Below are 23019 nucleotides of genomic sequence, written 5' to 3'. Positions count from 1 at the left end.
GGAAAAATGCATATGATCAGTAATTTTAACTACATAAAAATTCATTCTAAAAAGGCTAAAATGAGACATCAATATGTTAATAGGTTATTACTTTTGAGAAGTAGGCATAATGATTCCTCTTTGTACTTTCTATGCTTTTCAAATATTCTCTAGTTTTGCTTTTGTAATGCATTATTTTTATAATGGGAAAATATATGTTTGTTTTCTTTTAAAAGTAAGTAAAAAATAAAAGAAGAACAAAAATTTAATCTCCCATCCCCCAGCCCTAGCAAGTACTCACATTCTCAGGGATGCTGGGAAGTTCTCTGGTATCAGGCACAGTAAAATAAGAATGCTGGAAAAGAAAAGGAAATGTTACTTACTTTTGCAAAAATATGCAAGAAGCACATTATTCAGCAATCAGGTAAATGGTCTGAAGGTAGTTTTTCACTTCGATGAGGAAACAGAGTTTCACTCACAAGAAATGACAAAAGAATATTTTCTTTGGTTAATGTTGGGTTCCAGCCAGACACAGGAAGTCACCAGTCTGGTAGATGGAATTCTTTTCTATGAGAGATGAACTTCTTCAGGAGAGATAAATGAATAGCTCAAAGAGGTTAAAGGCTAAATTCCCCTACAACGTTTGCACATTTCTGAACACATGAAAGCTGCAGGCTTCATAATTTATTGTTCAATGAGGCAAGTGGACCCGAGGGATCAAGTATCACTAGGTTCACTCAGCAAGGGTCTTACCAACCAAACCTGCCATTTCATTTTAGCATCTGAGATTATATCCATATACAAGCTGCGGGCAAAATGTGCCCCAAAGGCCCAAGTGATGTTAAGGACAGCTCCAACTGCAGGACTGCTGCACTGAGACCATTACAGATGGCTGAGAGTGGAGAATTCTGTCCCTATGCATGTTCTGCAAAGAAGCCTCCTGACTTCAGTGTAATCTCCAGTGAAGGGAGCGGGAGACTCACTGGAGCTGAAAACCTGACCTGTTCAAAGAACTTTCAAGGAGGCTTCTCCATATATGTGACGAGCATATGTCCCTGAGTTAAATGACAACAGGCTGAACTGATGACACCTCCTCTGTGCTACTAAAGACTTGGAGGACAATGGCAAGCAGGAATGGAGAGTCTGGTGCTGGCCAATTAAAGATGGGATTGTGCAAAGGGCAGGAAAGGTTGCAGCAGAAAAGGTCAGCTTAGCCATGGCCTAAGTTCAAACCTGGACCCCCAAGCGACATTTCAGGAAGTCCCTCCTCTCCATTCTTAGATAATTGCAAAATAAATAGGTCTCAAGAAGAATGGGTTGTATAGAATTCCTGAAATCAAAGGCCAGGGGACAACGGCAGTAATGACGATAACAACAGTAATAGTACAAGCTACTCGCCTAATATTCAACAGATATCGACTGAGTACGCATTACATAGAAGGCTTTATGCCAGGTATTTGTATCAATATTATCTCTAATTTCTGTGACAGATTTTAAGATACGTATTATCTTCACATTATAAATGGGTAAATTAAGGCTTAGGGCACTAAGGTCACACAGTTACCAGGTGACAGAATCAGGAACTGAAACCAGCTCTGCAGAACTACAGCTATGTTCTTCCTACTGTTAAGAGATTGCTAAACCAACCTTTTTCTGAACAAATTACAGCTAAAGCTACTTGAAATAAACTAAAAAGTAAAAGCAAAAAAAAATCATGAAAAGATCATTAAAAAAAACCCTTCTGCAAAGCATCATTCCAAACGTTGCGTGTCTGTGCCAAAACATTACCCATAAGGTATTACAGTAGAGATTATGTAGCATGGAAACTAGTTAACAATGAGGATTAAAATAGCAAAAGTAAAATAGCAGGTTAAATGTGCTGTCACAAGATACCAACTTCTATATGAAATGGCTAGAGAAGAGTTCGAGGAAATGTTCGGTAATGGACATCCACAGGATGATGGAGTGACAGTGAGGGAGAAAACACAAGGACCACAGAGTCACCACTTCATAGCTATGTGTGATCTCAGGCAACTTCACTTAACAGCTCAGAACCTCAATTTTTGAACCTATAAATGGGAATCGTGATATCTACTTCAAAACTGTTATGAAGAATAAATGTTACATATGTGAAGTGCCTAGCACTTTTTATTTATTCCATAAATAATATTTTTTCCATAAATAATATTTTAATAGAAAGTTATTATTGTTCAACCTCTAGTTTACATTTCTATTTTCTCAAACACCTATATCAGACATACAGAAGTATTCTCTTCTGAAGACTCAAAGTATAGGATTGCCATTCATTTTTTTTCCACATTTCAGCCTAAACTAGATAAGATAAACTAGATGAGACTCACCCTTCAAAATCAGAAATGAAACAGTGAGAGAAGAATTCTTTGTAAATGGGAAAGAAACAAATATCCGTCTTTACAGATGCAATGAGTTGTTAACAGTGAGGCATCGCAATTCCAAAACCAAGTAGTCCCCAGGCTGTCCTTTGAGATTCTGTCTTGCTCCATCACCCATGAAATGCTGGGACCAGAGGAGGTCAGAAACATTCCTAGGAATCACTGGCACGAAACAGCTGCACCTCCTCCCCCCCAACAGCTTCTCCTCCTGCCCCTGGGATGGCTTGTCCTTGAGGCCTGGCAGCCACTCAGGGGAAGGACTGGCCCTTCCTCCCCAGCAGCTGGTGACCCAGCCAGGCTACTCCACAGCTACCTGTCGGATGTCATTACAGACTGAAACAGAGAGATCAAGCTGATTTAGGAAAAAGGACAGAGACAAAGGCAAGGTTGTTTAGCTATCTGGCAATGACCTGGGCAGGTTTAAAGCTCGTTTCTTCATCTTTTTCAGGCAGTCTTCCCTACGATTTTCTAGAGAAAATCTAGCCTTGTTAGAACAAGGTTCTTTTCCTTCTTATGCTTTATTAAAATGAGCAAAAACCTCTACCAGTTCCCTCTTTGCTCCCTTTCTTTCAACACTCATGGCCTAGTGGAAAGAACATAGGCTTGGAAGTCAGCCCTGGGTTTGAAAACCTCAATCTTCTCACGTATTAACCACATAGCCTTGGATAAGCAAGTACCTTTTCCTCTCTAACCCTCATCTATAACATGAGAACACTACTATCTGTTTTGCAGAATTGTTTTGAGCATTAGGGATGCATACTTGGCAGAAATTAATAACTTAATAAGTAGAAGATCTATTATTAGTTACTGGTAGTAATACTATTTTCAATTTGTTCATCATTTTTAAAAAAAACCTGTAAGATATGTTCATTTTCTTTATGAAGGCTAATACCAAGATACTAACCACTGAATATCAACACTGTACCTGGTTCTAGTGAAGATGAAAGACAAAAGTTTCTTTTATTTAAAAAATCTATCTACCTATCTATCTACAGAAAGGCAGACTGCCACATGCAACATCTCATTTGGATGTGTCTAGAGTCTTGGAAGCTTGACTACTCTACATTCTCCTACAACTAGACCTCGAGAGCCTATTTGGAGGTTCTAGCAGTGGAGTGCAGCTACTCATATACCCCTGACTGAAGAACGGTCCTCCTCTATCAGGGAAGGTTGTCCTCTCTGACTAAGCACACAGCTTCAGCTTCAGGAGGGATGCACATGGAGTGGTGAGGGAGGAAGGGGACGCCTGCTTAGGCAGCCAGATCAGCCAGATGAATGGGGTGCCAAATGCTACAGCCAGATTGCCCTCACATCCGGGAGAACTTTTTTAAACATTCAAGGGATCCTGAGTGCCCCAGCCAGTTAAATGTCCAAGTCTTGATCTAAGCTCAGGTCATGATCTGAGATCAAGCCCTACGTTGGGCTCTATGCCCAGCATGGAGTCTGCTTGAGATTCTTTCTCCTTCATCCTCTGCCCTTCCCCAGCTCCCCTGCACTTGCTTGCTCTTTCTCTCTCTCAAAGGAAACTAATAAAATCTTAAAATCTTAAAAAACAAAACAAAACAAAAACAAAACCAACTTTTTAAACATTCAGATCCCACAACATAGGAAAAATAGCCCCTGGGTAATCAAGAGCTGGCTTAAGGGGATCCATCTGAGAATTCTGATGAAGGTGGAGATGAGGGTTTGATCTAGAGAAGTAGAGAATTCCAGTAACTGAAATATGAAAAAGATCCCCTACACCTTTTTTGATGCCTTATCTGACCAATGGGGAACTCAAGGTCCACAAGGTTAAATGTTTTAATTAAGACCACTCAGGTCACTGGCAAAACTACAGCTAGGACAGAAACTTCCCAGTTCAGAGGGTTTTCCACCCGGCTTACTATACATCGTGTAGCATGTACTTAAAAGAGTTTAAAGAAACGATTATTACTGGAGGCCAGGAACTATGCTAGGCTCTCTCCATCCCTGTTCTTTTCAAGAAGATGTACAGTCCAGTGGCCAAGACAGGAAAAGAGATGTGGCATACGACTAAGCACTGCAAAGTGTACAAGCTGCTTGGGGACAAAAAAGAAAACCCTTGACTAGGACTTGGGGACAGGGGTCAAGGGGAGGATTTCTCTGGAAATAAACTCCAAGGTGAGTTCTGAAGGATGAATGTAGGTCAGCTTGGTGAAAAGGAGAGAGGCAGTGTTGAAAATTCAGGGACTACAGGATGGGCGAAGAGGCATGCATAGCAGTACTGGGGGACAAAGCACGAGGCAGGGATCCCCAGGGTGGGGGGCTGAGGAGGCAGAGAGGGGCCATTCCAACCCCAGCACCTGCCATCTAGGAGATGCTGGTGATAGGATGACAACCAGGAAGAGAGAAGCCTGGGGACATCTGGGACCCATTCCTTATGGAATCCCAGAAAAGGAAGAAATTGAACTCCATGGCCTGTCTCAAGTCCAGAGCTTTCAGAGTATGCAGAGGTAGGGCCTGGGAAGATACAGATGACAAAGATGATCCTGTTTGGCTAACTCCGTCTCACCGTCAATAATGAAATGCTTCTCGGCAATTGCTAATTTTCTGTCCCCACTTACCACGCTGAGATGAACAGACACTCCTGGGTCAGGGATGGGAAGTCTGTGCAGAGTTTCCAGAAGCTCATTCCACTGATTCTCCTGAAAGAAATAAAAGGCCTAAGTAACAAAAGCAAGGCTGAGCCCCTAGTCAGAGGCCTGCAGGGAGGTCTGCACACACAGTGAGCTAGAGGCCCTCATGACTGAGGGGGCTGGGGAGATGCTGGTCCCAGTACAGAAATAGGCTTGATACTCAAGTGGGGTTGGACAAAAGACACTGCTTACATACAGCTCAATAGAAGAGCCAAATAGATCCTCCCACACCAAGTTTGACATTTTCTACTGAGTGAGACACCTACCATGACCGCCTTTTACGGATCGTATACCATAAGCTTTCAGGGAACGTATCCACTCAACTCCATAGCAACAACTTTTAAAAGCAAACAATCCTAGCTTACAGGGTGGGGGCTGGTTGGGAGATATAACGATGACACTATAGATTTTGTCTTCATCATCATTACCCTCAATTAATTTTATTGAGTGTTCACTAGATACACACAGCAGCATCCAATTATGGAAAGTAAAAATGAACTACATACAACAGCATGCAATATAGTATGGTGGCTGTGCATTTTAATTAGTGAAATTGAGCCACAGAATGAAATATAGAACAGTACAAATTATTCGATTGGAAACAGATTCACTTTTAAAATGCTCAAAAGAGTGCTGCTTACAGAATTATGCAAAAGCCCTTTCTCCTACCCTGTGGAACTGTCTGTGCTAATAGTATTGAGCTTACATGTGTTTCCATTTGTTATCTCTCTGATCCTCACAACTAGCCCACTTCACAGATTGAAAACTGAGGCCCTGAAGGGTAAAACAACTGGGCTCAAATCCCCCCAGTTAGTAAGCTGCATAGCCAGGAGTTACATCCAGGTTTTCTGGGTGCAAGCCCAGGGATTTCTCCACTGCTTCACATAGCTGTCTTAGGTAGGGAGTTGAAAGGAGGGGAAAAAAGAGAATGAGCCCGGATTAAAAACCTGTTTCAATCTGAACTCTGATCAATCACTCAAGTTTTTCACAGACGAGTGTGTGTGCACAAGCATACAAGTTTAATTTTGCTCTGAGACAATCTCAAATTTATACAATTACAGGGCAGCAATTTTTTATTTCCTGAACTACTTAAAAGTAAGCTGCTGACACCATGTTCCATCACCCATAAACACAAAGGACATTCTCTGGTACAACCACAACTAATTATCAAAATCAGGAAATTAACATTGATAGAATATTACCATCAAATCCTTAGGTCCCTTCAAGTTTTATCAGATGTGTCCATAATGTCCTTGGATAACAACATAAGCCAGCTCAGAATCACATGGTGCCTTTAAGTCTAGAACAGGTCCCGAGTCTTTCCTAGATTTGTAGGCACTTGACAGTTGAGACCAGCCATTTTGCAGAGTAACTCTCAATTGTCTGATGTTTTCTGTTGATTCAGACTTCAATTCATTCCATTACTGATGATGTCCACTTTGAACATCTGATTAATTCATCTGAAGTCTACTGTGAAGGTACTTACTCTCCTTTGTGTTTAGCAAGCATTTTGTGGAGTGATACTTTATGTACACATCCCCTTCTCATTGAATTTTTTAACTTATCTATTTACTGATTTATACTGGTAAGCACACATGCTTTCCTGTCTTATTCAATGGCTACAGTCTTTCGTTACCATTATTTATTTTAATGCTCAAATTGTCCCAGACCTGGACCAATGGGAACCTCCTTATCCATTTCAAGCTCACTTCTGTGTCTTTCTGACATGTTCCTATCACGTGTTGAGCACTTCCTTTGAGTCCTTCTTGACACAAAAAGATATTCCAGGTTCACATTTTATACTTCCCCTGCCCTGGTCCTAGAATTAAGACATTTCTTCAGAGTGTCCTGTCTCCTTTTAGTGGAAAATGTTATTTAGAAACGACAATTTGCATACTACGTGTGCTCACTGCTACCTGGGTATTGCTAACCCCAGACTCTCTTAGTGGTTAGAGCCAGCGAACATACTACACACACGAAGACTCACAATATACACATCTTTATTGATTTCTACATCACATACATTGAAAGGCATCAGTTCATACTAATGGCTCTAATTCTAATCAAACGCAGGAATCCTTCTAGTTTCTTTCCTTTTCATATTTGTAACGAAGTTCTATAGAAATGAAGAATCAATCCTATTTTCTTAATCTACTTACTAATTTATATGTAACCAATCTTTCACGGCTGACCTTATTCACCAAGCTCTCCTTGCCCTGCTTGAATACAGACATCCAGTGCTAGGCCACTACTGTCCACTCCTCGCCAACAAGAATGCCCTCCCCACCCTAGGCCGCAAAGCCCCAGTGCTAGGCCACTGCTGCCCCCTTTCCTTTGTGGATCCTTCTAGATCCTCCTAGAGTTCTGATATCTGGTGCCAAACCATAGCTACTGCTGTCACACATAAACAACCATTTCATCTCTTAGGCTCCAACACCCTCAGCCAGCCTGCTCTCTAGCTCGGATGTCCTCTTCAACTCAATAATTCTTCCAAGGGTGGCCCTCAATGCCCCATCCAGAGGCTGACAACCATAGTGGATCAATGATCCAGACAGGCACCCTCATCATGCATCTTAGGCTCCAACACTCCACTCTGAGCTGTCTTGGTCATTACTCACCCCCACCCCCCACCCCCACCCCGAAGCCTACCATGCCCAAAGACTTTTGGACTTGGGGAAGGGATTCTGTTTTTTGTTTTTGTTTTTGTTTTAAATAAAAGTTCTTTCCTCCTGGTCTAATCTGATGATCCACACCTTGCCAAGAAATAAGCCAGTTGTAGACAGATTCCATATCATCTGTGTCATAATTCCTTTAACTAGAAAAAAATTTAATAGTAAAAGGACTAGGTACAGGGGAAACAGACTCCACTAAAACACATCACTGACTGCAAATCTTCAACAGTCCAAGAGACTGGGTCCTTCCTGGGGCAATGGCCCAGAGGAATGGTATACCAATTTTACAGGTAATCATTATATCTCCCCTATGCATAGGCCGTACATACCCAACCTTTTCTGTATCACAAGGCATGTTTTTAAAAGTCTACTGTGTTTTAATGACTGGAGCATAAATATGGAAGAAAAAAATACATGAGTCAATCCCAAATTCTAAGACTATTAAGAGCCCACATGTGATGCGATTCTATTTACTAAAGAGATCTTTCAAATTTGAGTGAAAACCTGAATGTTTGACTAAAGTGAATTGTAAACAGAAATCAATGAACAGACCCAAGATAACCTTTGAATTCATTCATCAAAGAATAAATCACTTTCCTTCGTAACAGAATTCCCTGATACCTAAGCATCTTTTCAGAGTGAGTGCAGTGACCTAGGGAGCCATTTCTATTTCCTTCTGTTAACTATGGCCTCTAGAATATACTGCTGGTGAGTAAATCTAACTTGAAGGAAAGATTTCTTCATTATACATACAATTTCCACTTTTCTTCTCCAAAACAGCATTTCCTCAAGTATGTCCTAGGAAATACTAGTATCTCAGAATATTAACATATGTAATGGAATAAAAAGGACTTTTAGGGGCCAAATGAGATGGGAAGCACTGAATAACACACATTTCTCCACTACAGGACCTTCTCAGAGCCACCAGGACATGAATCTTAAGGATATAAAAATGAAAGACAGCTTTCCCTCTCCCCTACCCCAAAATTACTGAATTATGGCCTTAAAATGGCCCATCTGAGATTCTCCTCTTAAGGAAATAATCCAAAATGAAGAAAATGCTTTATGCTCAAAGATTCTAACAGCTATACTTACAGTGGAAAAAAAAATCCCAAATAATAAAAACTCCCAACAGGGGCGCCTGGGTGGCACAGTCGGTTAATCACCTGCCTTTTGATTTCAGCTCAGGTCATGGTCTCAGGGTTGTGAAATCAAGCCCTGCATCGGGCTCCATGGGCGGCAGGGAGTCTTCTCTTCCTCTCTTTCTCTCTCCTTTCCCCTTTGTCCTTCCCCAACTTCATGTGTGCATATGCACTCTCTCTCTCTCTCTAATGTTTCTAAGGTCCTTAGTAAAATGTTATGCACCCATGAACAATATTCAGTGTTTTTTACTAGCTCAGGGAAATGCTTCTGTTACTATAGCACCTGAAAAATGTGAGCCATGGAAGTCTAAATCTCCACTTGACCCTGACATCCACAGAAGACACTTCAGCATATCATTTCTTCCAAAAGAACAGTAATATAGAGTTAACTTTTAAAGTAACTTTTCAGACCCTTAAAGAAATTACCAAAAGAGCAGAATAAAGCCTTACTGAGAGAGGAACTTGGGAGAGGTGGGTAGATCACTTGCCACTTAAATGTTTTACTCAACAAATCAAGCTTTGCAGCATGACACAAGCAATTCAAATTTGTGCCTTAGCAAAATTATAATTTAATACATGTCATGAACTTATAGGGAATATCAAATATCAGAATATTAACTCTGAATGCTAAGGGTCTAATTATTATTTCTTTACTTATAAAGTAAAGGAAGAAAACATCCCTAAATACTAGCAATTGTTCTTTTCAGGAAGGGGGAAAGAGGAACATATAAGGAGAGATTTTTCTCTTCCTTCCTATTTCCCAAGTTTTCTATAATGGGCGTGCATTACTTTTTTTGGTAAACATTTTTTTTTAATTTTTATTTATTTATGATAGTGACACAGAGAGAGAGAGAGAGAGAGAGAGAGAGAGAAAGAGAGGCAGAGACACAGGCAGAGGGAGAAGCAGGCTCCATGCACCGGGAGCCCGACGTGGGATTCGATCCCGGGTCTCCAGGATCGCGCCCTGGGTCAAAGGCAGGCGCTAAACCGCTGCACCACCCAGGGATCCCTTGGTAAACATTTTGATTGAATATAAGGTACGTATTATTTTAATAATCAAAAAAGTTGAAGTTACTTGCTAAAAAGAATAAAATAGAAGGTGAATACCTGGCCTTTTGCCGTGTAATCCGCCAAGATGTTAAGCAGCTTATAAAATACTTCGAACCAGGGAAGATAACTGGGGAAAGAAGAGGAGAAACATGAAATATTAGTATGCAGGTCAAAAACTTTAACCAGGAGCTGATTCAAGACTGTACATTTCAGTTTTTCCTCGACATCCTGAAGAGTCTTCCTGTTATAGGCTGCTGGAAACACAGAATGCTAATTATTTCTGGGATTTAAAAAAATTGCCTGTGTAAGGTGGAGTGCTGAATGCCCATTATAAATTATTCCCATGGCTCAGAGCTAGAACAGGTTCACAGAGAAGAAATTCAAAGCAGACTCTGCAATCAGGAACCATCTCTGAATAGCTCCCCAGGCCTCTCCCACCATACCCACCCTTTCCAGGAAAGTTCCACATGACTGCACACACACAGCCACACACTCCTACATATAGCACCTCCCTTGCTGCTGTCTGCAAGGGGACAAAGGCCCCATGAGCCTGAAACCAGTCATACTGTAGCATCAAACATCCTACCTTTCCTGCACCCCTTCGAGACTTACTGCAGGAGGAGCTCTACCTCTCTGTCCCCACTTCCCTCTACTGGTGCCCCTTCTCTCCAAGGACAGTCTGGTCCTGACCTAACTCTCCCCAATGTGAGGCTTCAGGAATAATCTTCCTAAAATGCACATCTAGGTGGCACACAGATCTGGTTCCTGCAGTGGTGCCCCATCACTACCGGACTTCTTAGGATGGCACTGGAGGTTTTGCTGTTAGGTCCCTGACTGGCTGTGTGCTCTGCTTTCCCAAGTGCATTCTTCTCTCGTTGCAGCCTCCCTCTGAGAATGGCCAGGCATCCTCAAGCCTGCCTGAGCTTGCATACACTTGGCCCTTTACTCCCTCTGACCTTCATGGTCTAGACTAGCTGATTTCCATGCATCCTCCCAATAACGGTTCCCCACACGCTCCCCATCCCCGCCCCTCATGCCCTAATTCTCTTTTCTCTGTGCTGTCCTGGTCACGTGCATACCCCCATTTGAACATTCCACACACCATGTGGCACTCAATGGTGTGTCTGTTCTGCTAACGGACTGTGCACAAACAGAGAAGGAAGGATCTCCTCTTTCTTCACTTCGTCTTCCTGGGGCCAAGCATGGAGCCCAGCACACCATCGGTGCTCGGTGTTGACTGAACAAACACAACTAAACAAACACTAAGAGTCAAGGCAGGTTAATGTTCGAGAACTGGTGTTGAACTATCTCTCCGCTCCCCACCCCCACAAGAAGTTCTGGCACTTAATTTAAAAGGCTTTATTCCCCATAAGAAACTTTCCCAAAGGGACAGATAGTCAAGCGAGGAGGATGATATCGTACCAAGCTCCTGCTGTCCTGCTCCCGCCCACCCTGCTGGGCTCCTGGGGTCCATTCCTGATGCTCAGGGGAGCACTGATCCCACCAGGCAGAGGGAAACAGCACCTCGTCCAGATTACAGCTGCACTGCCGAGGGTAACAGATGAAGTGAGAGGCAATCCAGAGGACAGATAAACGGCACAGTTCTCCATCATTAATGTCTGTCTGAGGCCAGCACATGCTACTGTAAAATTTAAGTAGCTTATCAAAATATACTGATAAGCAACTTAACTTTTCACTTCTATGACAGTATTATCACTTATGTTAATATGTTTCAATCAGCTCTGGCAGCTGCATATTGACTATTACACAGCAAATGACTGCTGCCACTTGCCACAGCATTTACTTTGGCAGAGCAATGTAAACATTCAAGAGGGATTAGGGAGGAGATAAGTTTCTCCCTTCCTATTCTGTTAAATAAACCTTGGCTGAGTTAAAAGCCATTATGGTGGGAACAATAAATCCCCTCAGACGAAAACTCTTGCCCAGATTAGAGGACTCTTAGTAAACAAATTCAACCAAGGGTTACACATTTTTCCCCCCTGAAAAAGAAAATACCGCTAGTTAAATCCAACAACTCCAAGTCAGGAAGGGGGCAGGGGAGAGATGCGTGGGGGAAGCAAAGAGAAAATATTTTCTTGCAAGGAAATCATGGCGTTAAGCAAATGAGAGAAAAACTGGAGTCATTCTAGGAATCCTTGATGAAGTGACATGGGACAGGCTGCATTCTCTGATCATTAAAGACTGTGGTATACGTGGAAGCAGTCTTTGCCACTGGGTTCGGCTGGCCAGCTGGCACAGGCCTTGCCCCCAAGCCTCTGCACCCTCCACTGCTAGGGGGCTGAGGGAAGGTGAGGGACGTGGTAGGGCCACCAGGCCTGTAGCACAGTGCCCAGCTTCTCACATGCAGCTCCAACCTTAGTCCCAATCCAATCTTTTTGGCTACACTAAGCAGAACACTCAGCCATGGGAGGTTTTGTAGATACCCTGGAGATCAGCCATTTCTTCCTCCGTGTGGCCTGATCAGACACAACTGTTCCCCACATGTTGTCCCCTGTGCACTGACAGATGAATATCCAGTGATGGCAGTGCTAAGGTCTTGAAACCAAAACCCAGCTGTCGTCTTCTTCAAAGGATCCCTCTTTTCCCCTGTTGGGAGGCCAGGGTTCACAGCTGAACCTTATCCAGTGGCGTTTCCTGTACTGCTTCATTAGTGCTGGCACGACAGCTTCGCCCTGCCTGCAAGGGTGCAGGTGAGGATATGGAGACCCTCCACTCCATTTTGTGCGTGTCTGTCATCATGGAGTAAACACTACTTCCTAGTCCAGAGACAGGAAACAAACACTCCATTACGCTGCTCATCCCTGAACATCTAAAGGAGTTCCAAACATCTCTGGGCCTGCTTCACTTGCTACCTTCATGCAACCACTCAAGTCTGTAGTGCAGAGTACCCCTTGGGCTCGATCCAAGGCTAGGGCTCAAACAACAAAAGGTGCCTGCATTTAGGAAGGCCATGGCCTTAGTAGGGAAAAAAGACATCTACAACAAAACAGTTCGTGTGAGGGAAGTTGGAACTCTTTTCGAAGGACTTTATTTAGCTCGGACTTTAAATCAAGTTATAAAATTATCATGGCCAATCAGCAGAACCTTGATGGGGTAAAACCGAAATGGGACAAGTCTGCTTCCCAGGCACTGGCCATCATCCATGCTTCTCTCACCTGGCCCAGGTAACTTTGTCCTAGGCTCTGCCATCACTTCCTGGCCTAACAGTCAAATGGAGCAAATGGAGAGGCTTTTGTTTTGTGTGAGGCAAATACAAAGTCTTGAACTTGAGAAGAACTCAGGCAGCATCCGAGTATTCCTACACACCTGGCCTCACTGACCCGAGCCATGCCATTACAGGCCCTTGTAAGATGTGCAGGGGCAAGTTCAAGAGAGAGTGCTTAGAGTCAAATGGCCCATGGTAAAAAAAAAATAATAATAATAATAAAAAAAAATCCTGTAAAAGCCCTAACATTGCCCCCAACATAAGAGCAGACGTGGTTTTATAGACACAAAGTAGCTGGCCTGAGTTTGGGGGTCATACTGAATGAAAACTGTCTATGTTCCCATCTGTCAGCTGGGTGAGCTGCTTACCCTCCAGCTGACCTCAGGAACTGAGTCTGATGAGGAAAGATGACCTGCATTTCTAATTTCACTCTGCTGAATGGACTGTCAGGATAATCATTCCCACTGTTCTGTGTATGTACACGTATCTGAGTGATCTTGTGTAACTGTATGTACGATGGGATCCCACTCCAGTGTCATAAGTATTTTAATAGAAAACCATCACAAATTTTAAAAAGCTCTCCCTATCTCTTGCGAATAGTTCAGTTCAAAGCCATCAGATGAGCCCAAGCAAGGCAGGGGTGTGCGTGATGGGAGCAATGGAGGCACACACTGCCCAAGCTGAGGAAGGTGGTCATTTATGAGAACAGGTATGAGCAGAATGTCAAAGTTCAAGCACAGGGAGGAGGATATCCTCCTGTAGGAGCAACCAGGCCCAGAGTGTTGGAGTCTGAGTAGAGTGAGGAGAGTTTCCTCATAAGGGAAAGACGGGGCTCCAGCAAGATAAGGAGTGTCCACACAGAAAGAGGTCTGGCCTGGAATGTCAGAACTCAAGAGTAAGGGAAAGGGTGTTTAAGTAGGGGCAAGGCCTGGCATCTGTCAGGAGAAAGAAGTTGACTAGACTGGTGTTAGAACCTAAGAGGAATAAAAAGAACATCTGGAAGGCAGTTCAGTGTGGGATGTCAGAGCCTAAGTGGGTAAGAGGGCTTCCATGAAGAGTAGTGGGACAGAGTCCAAGCAGTTGAGAAGGAGGTCTACAGTAGGAGGAGGATTTGATGCCTAAGAGGTCAGAGTCCAAGTGGAGTGAGAAGGTCAGCCACAGAGGAAAGGAGCTACAGTAGCCAGAGTCTGACCAAGACTGATCAACCATGTAAATATATAATGGAAACCATTACTACTATCAGATAAGAGAGTTACAAATATGGACCAGGAAAAAAACAAGAATGAACCTATGGTGTTCTATTGGAATTAGCTGTAACTGTGTGAAATCATGGAGATGGATAAAAGAAATGAATACAAACGCATGTGTGTGTGTGTGTGTGTGTGTGTGTAGATCTATCTCCACACATATATTCACACATATATTCTCTACCTCTAGCCACTGAGGGGAGCAGAGACACCCCAATTATAATGAGCATTCTTAGTGCCCAGATCTTGGTTTCTAAGTACTATTCTCCACTAAAAGGAACCAGAGCTCCTTGAAGAAATGTGTGATTCCAGAGCTGGGACTGGAAATCTCTTGTGCTAGAAAAAAGGCAGGCTTCAACACACAATTAGGACATGCCAATGGGACACAAAAGCCATTTTGGAGGGGCTCTTGCTGACAAAATCTGTGACGATCTGAGCATCAAACCAAATTATGATAGAGATTACATGGGACACCTGGGTGGCTCAGTGGTGGAGCGTCTGCCTTTGGCTCGGGGCGTGATCTTGGAGTCCCGGGATCGGGTCCCACATCGGGCTCCCTGCATGGATCCTGTTTCTCCCTCTGCCTGTGTCTCTGCCTTTCTCTCTCTCTGTGTCTCTCATGAATGAACAAATAAAATCTTTAAATCTTTAAATAAATTAATTAATTAAATAAATAAAACAGGAAATCATGAGTCTGCTAATATAAATAAATGAATCAGAAATTTGACAAGGATAAGATGATGATATTCTGAATGCACATTATAAAGGGAAAAAGAAGGGAGAAGCCTGGGAGATAAGACCTTAATCAAGTAATGTGACAAACTGAAACAGTGTGCCAACTGATATAATGCAATGAAATGATATAGAATACTTTCATCATATTCTAGCCTTGGAAGTAGAACCCAACCCTGAGGAAACATCAGATAAATTCAAATTGAGGGATCTTCTACAAGTTAATAGCCAATGTCAAGTTCGTAGAAGTGTAGGAGGGTGCCTGGGTGGTTCTTTTGGTTAACCATCTACCTTCAGGTTGGGTCAGGATTCCAGGGTTCTGGGCTGGAGCCCCACATTGTGCTCCCTGCTCAGCGGGGAGTCTGCTTCTCCCTCTGCCCACCCCCACCCCTCCCCATGCTCTTTTTTTTTTTTTTTTTGATTTATTGATAGTCACACAGAGAGAGAGAGAGAGAGAGGCAGAGACATAGGCAGAGGGAGAAGCAGGCTCCATGCACCCGGAGCCCGACGTGGGATTCGATCCTGGGTCTCCAGGATCACGCCCTGGGCCAAAGGCAGGCGCTAAACCGCTACACCACCCAGGGATCCCCCCCATGCTCTTGCATGCACATTCTCTCAAATAAATAAAATCTGAAAAAAAAAAAAAAAAAGAACTGTAGGACATGTTGAGCTATTCCAGAGTATGACAAAAAAAACAAAAAACAAAAAACAAAAAACAAAAAAAAAAAGAAAGACTGAACAACTAAATGTAGCATGTGCCTCCAAAAACAGACACATAGATCAGTGGAACAGAATAGAGAATCCAGAAGTGGACCCTGAACTTTATGGGCAACTAATATTCGATAAAGGAGGAAAGACTATCCACTGGAAAATAGACAGTCTCTTCAATAAATGGTGCTGGGAAAATTGGACATCCACGTGCAGAAGAATGAAACTAGACCACTCTCTTTCACCATACACAAAGATAAACTCAAAATGGATGAAAGATCTAAATGTGAGACAAGAGTCCATCAAAATCCTAGAGGAGAACACAGGCAACACCCTTTTTGAACTCAGCCACAGTAACTTCTTGCAAGATACATCCACGAAGGCAAAAGAAACAAAAGCAAAAATGAACTATTGGGACTTCATCAAGATAAGAAGCTTCTGCACAGCAAAGGATACAGTCAACAAAACTCAAAGAAAACCTACAGAATGGGAGAAGATATTTGCAAATGACCTATCAGATAAAGGGCTAGTTTCCAAGATCTATAAAGAACTTATTAAACTCAACACCCAAGAAACAAACAATCCAATCATGAAATGGGCAAAAGACATGAACAGAAATCTCACAGAGGAAGACATAGACATGGCCAACATGCATATGAGAAAATGCTCTGCATCACTTGCCATCAGGGAAATACAAATCAAAACCACAATGAGATACCACCTCACACCAGTGAGAATGGGGAAAATTAACAAGGCAGGAAACCACAAATGTTGGAGAGGATGCGGAGAAAAGGGAACCCTCATACACTGTTGGTGGGAATGTGAACTGGTGCAGCCACTCTGGAAAACTGTGTGGAGGTTCCTCAAAGAGTTAAAAATAGACCTGCCCTACGACCCAGCAATTGCACTGCTGGGGATTTACCCCAAAGATTCAGATGCAATGAAACGCCGGGACACCTGCATCCCGATGTTTCTAGCAGCAATGGCCACGATAGCCAAACTGTGGAAGGAGCCTCGGTGTCCAACGAAAGATGATGGATAAAGAAGATGTGGTTTATGTATACAATGGAATATTACTCAGCAATTAGAAATGACAAATACCCACCATTTGCTTCAACGTGGATGGAACTGGAGGGTATTATGCTGAGTGAAGTAAGTCAGTTGGAGGACAAACATTATATGTTCTCATTCATTTGGGGAATATAAATAATAGTGAAAGGGAATATAAGGGAAGGGAGAAGAAATGTGTGGGAAATATCAGAAAGGGAGACAGAACATAAAGACTGCTAACTCTGGGAAACGAACTAGGGGTGGTAGAAGGGGAGGAGGGCGGGGGGTGGGAGTGATTGGGTGACGGGCACTGGGGGTTATTCTGTATGTTAGTAAATTGAACACCAATAAAAAATAAATTAAAAAAAATAAATGTAACATGTGCCTCTACATACACAAGGGGCCCAAGTATTACATGGTAGTATTGAGTCAAAACTAATACTAACTTTCAAATTTTGATGATTGTAATGTACTTATGTTAAAGAATATTCTGGTTTTGTTTTTAAGTGGTCTCCATGCCCAACATGGGGGCTTCACTCATGACCCTAAGATTGAGAATCACAGGCTCTACAGACTAAGTCAGGCAGGTGCCCCAAGAATGTCTCCTTTAAAAAAAAAATACATACTAAAGTATTTGGGGGTATTATTCTGGCAACATCTCCCAAATGGGGCATTTGCATTGTATTCACAATTTTTTTTTTTTAAGATTTTATTTATCTGACACAGAGAGCAAGAGAGCACATAAGCAGGGGGAGAGGCAGGCAGAGGAAAAGGGAAAAACAGCTCGATGTGGGGCTCAATCCCAGGACCCCGAGATCATGACCTGAGCCAAAGACAGACGCTTAACCAACTAAGTCACCCAGATGCCCCTCAACTTTTCTACATTTATGTATATTAAGATCTTATTTATTTGAGAGAGAGAGAGTACAACCAGGGGGAGAGGCAGAGGGAGAAGAAGAAGGAGAAGCAGACTCCCCACTAAGCAGGGAGCCCAACACAGGGCTGGAACGCAGGACCCTGGGACTGTGACCTGAGCCAAAGGTAGACAATTAAACCACTGAGTCACCCAGGCACCTCTTCTATATGTTTATTATTGTTTCAAAACTGAAAAAAAAAAATGGAGAGGAGATAATCTGAAGGGTCTTTCATTTCACCAAAAATACCATAAGTAGACCAATTAGAGTATACAGAATAATAATATGAGCTGGGAAAATAAAATTTTAAATTTTAAACCATGGCTATAGGAAGGGGCATACAATAGAATAGCTGGTTCTAACAGTAGGAGTCAATACTCCAAGCACAGAGAAGGTTGAACATCAGTTAAATTTTCAAAAGAGGTTATTCTCAGTATATGGGAAGAAGGCTGGAAGGGGTGGGGATAAAGTTGCATTAGAGACAGAAAAAAAATTCACTGAGCAACGACTTGCAGGCTTGACCCACCAGGCCTGATCTGAGAACTGTGTGCAGATGGAATAGCCAGAAAGAAAAGTATGCAGGCTGCAGGACAGAAGGCAAGGTAGGTCAAAAGAGCCAGACTCCAGGGGCCTTTTATATGCTACACTGATGGGCCTCCCCTATATTCTGTAATCACTGGGAGACCAAAGGGCTGGTTAAAGAGAAGTAACATTCTGAGGACCAGGATTTAGAACTAGGTAGAAAGTGATTATTTCTCTCTTCAGCATAGTCCAGTAGATCTCAACCTTACCAGATGTCCACTTTGTTACCCTAAAAAGAAAATCTTAGATAATCTATTTATATATGTAAGTTTTAAAAAGATCAATGTAAGATCTAGTTCTAATATAAATAATCAAAAGAGAAGTACTTTATAATAAAATTTTAACATTTAAACACTCAAACACCGTTATGTTAGAAATATAATGAAGTAGTACCTCCCTGGATAGCATAGAGCTGCTTTTAACTTATGTCTAGAATGAGTTTAAAGCAAAGAAGAGTGACACAGAAAAAGGTCTTTCAATTTTTCACAGTGATTTCCACAGCCTGAGGAGCTCTTAAAACTCCATCTTGGGTACTCCAAGAGAGGTATCCCTTTTGCCAAGATTCATCAGATGAGAATACATCCTTTGGTTAAAGCTATTTGGCATTCAGTATTTAAAGTTTTCAAAAAACAACTTACCCTCCAATTTAAAAAAAAGCAGAGCAGCATGGCATATGCTGGAGACAACACAGACTTGCATCAAATAAGCCTGGGTGAATCTCAGTTCTGATCATTTCTAGCTGTGATACCTCAGGAAAGCAATCTCTCAAAGACACAGTTTCCTTTCTTTTTTTTTTTTAATTTTTTTTTAAATTTATTTATGATAGTCACAGAGAGAGAGAGAGAGAGAGAGAGAGAGAGAGAGAAGCAGAGACACAGACAGAGGGAGAAGCAGGCTCCATGCACCGGGAGCCCGACGTGGGATTTGATCCCGGGTCTCCAGGATCGCGCCCTGGGCCAAAGGCAGGCACCAAACCGCTGCGCCACCCAGGGATCCCCACAGTTTCCTTTCTATATGATATACACCCCACTTTGTAATTGAAGTATGGAGATACACCCAATCCAGGGCCCGGAATACTCTTCCTGTCCCTCTCTGTCTAACATTCTTGCCAATCTCAGCTTTGAAAGCTCTTTTGGATTCTGTCTAGGTCAGAGGTGCCTTCAGGACCCTGTTCAGGAATTCCTCATGCCCTGCAGTCACCAGAATGAATAGGAAAGCATGAGGCATTATAAGAGGAAAACGTTCATGAATGATGTGGCCACTTAAACCAGTAAGTCCCCCACTCAGCCCTTCTGGTGTAACCTACCATCTTTCCCTGCTCCTCTGTCAATATCTTCTTCATCAAACATCTACAACAAAATGTAAATAAAACTACAACCATTGCAAAGGATGCAGGATTTCATAAAGCCCCCGTATGAGATGATGGACACCTGCTCAGATTTGCGGCAAAGTGGCCAACAAATGAAGACCTGGCAACATCAGACCAGGTAACTTGGGACAGAGAAAAATCAAGAAAATCAAGAAGGGTGGCACAAGAGTCACATCAAAAGAAAATGAACTCAATATCAAAGGATTAAGAGAGGCCTGAGGGAAATTGAGGAAGTCCTCTAATACCTTTAGAAAAATTACTCTTTTTATGATTATGCTGAAAAAGTCAAACATATAGTGTTCTGCGGTCAGAAAAATCATAACCTCTCCCCTTAAAAAAAAAAACCATTATTGTCTCATTAGACAAAACCATCATTGTCTCATTAATAAATGTATTCTTTCTTTCCAAGAAAGAATACATTATTGGAATAAAAGCTAGATTTTGTTGAAATCCATTTATTTCCAAAGTTTGAGTTTCTTTTTTTCTCGGTAAAATCCTAATAAAGTTTCCCCTCATTCTTACTATAAAATTTTGATCCCCACTTAAATAGACACATTTTATTCCCAGAATGTGAGGCTCTTCTGGGCTAACCCTATCTGCAGATTCACCATAGTTTATAATGCATGCTTCTTTTCTTTGTCTTCTCCATTAGTGTCAACTCTGTGAGAGCAGGGATCACGGCTGTGTTGACTGTTTAATCTCTAATGTGTGCCTGGCACCTGTTAGACATTCGGTAAGTTCCCTTGACAGTAGTTTTTACTGCCTCTGCCTGTAGTTTTTAACTAAGTTTCTATTAAGTCCATCACCGTTAGAGTAACAGTCAACTAACTCTTATGAAAATGATCCAAAACCAAAAATGACACCTGCTAATGGGCTGCTGGAGCCTGTGACAAATAATTAGAATAAAGAGTCAAAGTAGAGTAGGAAGGACCCACAAAGTTAAGTCTTGCCCCTTGCCTATCCCTCCAATACAAGTAAACATCACTTTCTACTTTCTGGGTGCCTCCTTCAAGTACTATGCAAAAATGTCACAAAACCAAGCTGATTATTTTAATTTGGCAACTTAATTTTTCAAGCACGGGTGACAGAATCCTCTGTCAGTGCATCAGGCCAAGTTTTCCAGAAAGAGTCTGCTCCAAACTTTTCCTTCTTCTCCCATCTCTAACTCATTCCTCCAGCTCTTCAGAAGAATATTCTTGTTTCCTATCTTTCTGAAGAGAGAAGCTCTACCATGAGCTTTCCTGTCTTCCACTCCTAGACTTCTCAGGCCTTCCCCCTTCAATCCTAACTGGAGGTGGGAAGTAGAGAAGACCCTAGATCTCAACAACACTGCCCCATTATACTAAGCCAATGAGCATTCCTATCTGAAAGCACAAGAAAACCATCCATGTGTGTTGGTCCACAGTTTTCAAACTACAGCCTTAGCACCAAGGTGTATACGTTCCGCCTTATGAGAAAAGCACACCACATCCTCCTGAGCTAACCACATTAAGCTTCAATAAAAGCTTTCTGGAACTTAAAATTGAAGTGAGTTTCCAGTCCAAACATCACACGTTTCTAGACCATTCATTCTGCAAATGCTGCAGTCAATCATCCATCAAACTGCAGACTTCTCCACACTTATTCAGACCCATCCAGTGTATGCCTGGAACTGTGTGAGGTACATGAAGTCTGAGACCAGGGTCCCAGCATTTGGGGAGTTCACAGTCTAACGAGGGAAGCAGACACACGGGCAGATGATGTCAACAGCACAGGGTCTGTGTTATGAAGGAGATGTGTAAAAGGGACAGAGGAGAAGTTCTGGAAGTCTTCCCACAGAAATGACACTTGGTTGATAAACTTAACACAAAGGGCAGTCAGAAGACCCACCTGAGTTTGAGTATCAGTTCCATCCCTGGCTGTGGCCCCAGCCATTTTTTGCCTCCTTCATGTATGAAATGTGGATCCACGACTTACTCTCTCACACAACTGTTGTGAGGGTGACACATGTGAGTGCACCTACCACTGTGTCTGGAACAGAGTAAACATTTTTTCCCAGATAAGATCACACTCGGTGCTAGTAACATCAAAAGTCAGAGGAACCTAAATAGGAGAACAAACAACCCCCTTTGGGAGCTCAAAGCCAGCCTCACTCAATCTGAGCATTCTGCTTTGCTCATAGCTGCTGATCTCAAATTGTAAATTTATTATGGTAGCCAGTTAAGCTCAAAAATCTGATTTATGTCCATAATTAGCATACCATTGTCATACCTAATACATCTATGCAGGAAAATGTATTGCATGTACCGAACAAGTAGAAATATTAATTTGCGTTAGGAAAAAAACACAGAAAGTTCCCATAAAACATTTGTGCTTATATTAATCTACCCAAACACACACTTAGACTTGATTTTGGTAATAAGGCTCTTTTCTCTCTTGATGGGTATTCAATAATTGTTGCTTTTAGAGAGCAGATCTGCCGTCTTCTTTTCTATGACAGTGTTACTGTGATTGAGGGAGATTGCTCAGGAGGAAAGCACAGAGGCACTTTTCTGTTATCACCGGTGAAGTGTTGGTAACAGAGGATCTTTGGAGTAATGACACCTGCACTGACAATTGAGTGTAATTCTCAGATATTTTCCATTGAGCCCAGAGAGGGCGAGCACATAGGCCTTTCATCATTTTCCTAAGAGAGTTTATGATGCTGCCCACTCCTGTATTCACACACCTGCAAGTTTTTTCCCCCATTCAGAGCATCTTATTCTATGTTTAAATTGCTACTGTAATGTAATATAATGGGTTAGTGAGATTCTAACTAAGGCCCACCCCACAGAATCTTTCACGGACTAAAAGAGAAATACATTGTCTCTGTCGAAAAACACACACACACACACACACACACACACACAACAAGGGGAAGAAACCGCTCCACAAGAATTCCTGTCCTACTTTCAGGAGTAAATAAAATTAATGAACCCACCAAGACACCATTTGATGCTATTCTCATTTTAGAGCTAAGAAATGAAAGCTAATGGAGGAAGGGGAAAAACATTGACCAAGTTTCATGGGCTCTGAAATATCATTCTTTGCAACAACCCTAGAAGATGATTCTTCATCTCGTTTTATAGGTGAGAAAACTAAGTCTTGGAGTAGTGATGTGATGTATGGACAACACAGCTATTAAAAGCACAACTCAGACACACAACTAGTCCTGTACGATTTCTATCCTCCTTGCTCCACGCAACACATTATGAGTTTCACAACATGATCAAATGTAATGATCAATCCTGAAATTAGGATTTAA

The 23019-nt window shown here is 42.2% G+C and overlaps 1 protein-coding gene across 15 annotated transcripts in view; it reads right to left on the bottom strand.

Annotated features, from left to right (window-relative positions):
* DENND1A (DENN domain containing 1A) overlaps nt 1–23019 on the bottom strand; it is a 509324-nt gene that overhangs the window by 256015 nt on the left and 230290 nt on the right. For 12 of the 15 annotated variants that reach the window (XM_038549421.1, XM_038549408.1, XM_038549417.1 and 9 more), the window contains 4 exons: nt 11331–11453; nt 9966–10035; nt 4973–5053; nt 281–334 (listed from right to left, as the gene is read on the bottom strand). In XM_038549421.1, the coding sequence (XP_038405349.1) occupies nt 281–334; nt 4973–5053; nt 9966–10035; nt 11331–11453 (328 nt within the window). The remainder of the gene's footprint in view (nt 1–280; nt 335–4972; nt 5054–9965; nt 10036–11330; nt 11454–23019) is intronic. The other 3 variants (XM_038549409.1, XM_038549413.1, XM_038549420.1) reach the window with 1 other exon arrangement.

The sequence above is a fragment of the Canis lupus genome, chromosome 9 (genome assembly GCF_011100685.1).
Source record: "Canis lupus familiaris isolate Mischka breed German Shepherd chromosome 9, alternate assembly UU_Cfam_GSD_1.0, whole genome shotgun sequence".
Taxonomy (NCBI): domain Eukaryota; kingdom Metazoa; phylum Chordata; class Mammalia; order Carnivora; family Canidae; genus Canis; species Canis lupus.
Note: the sequence above shows the minus strand (reverse complement) of the source record. Positions and strands in the feature narration are given on the sequence as shown.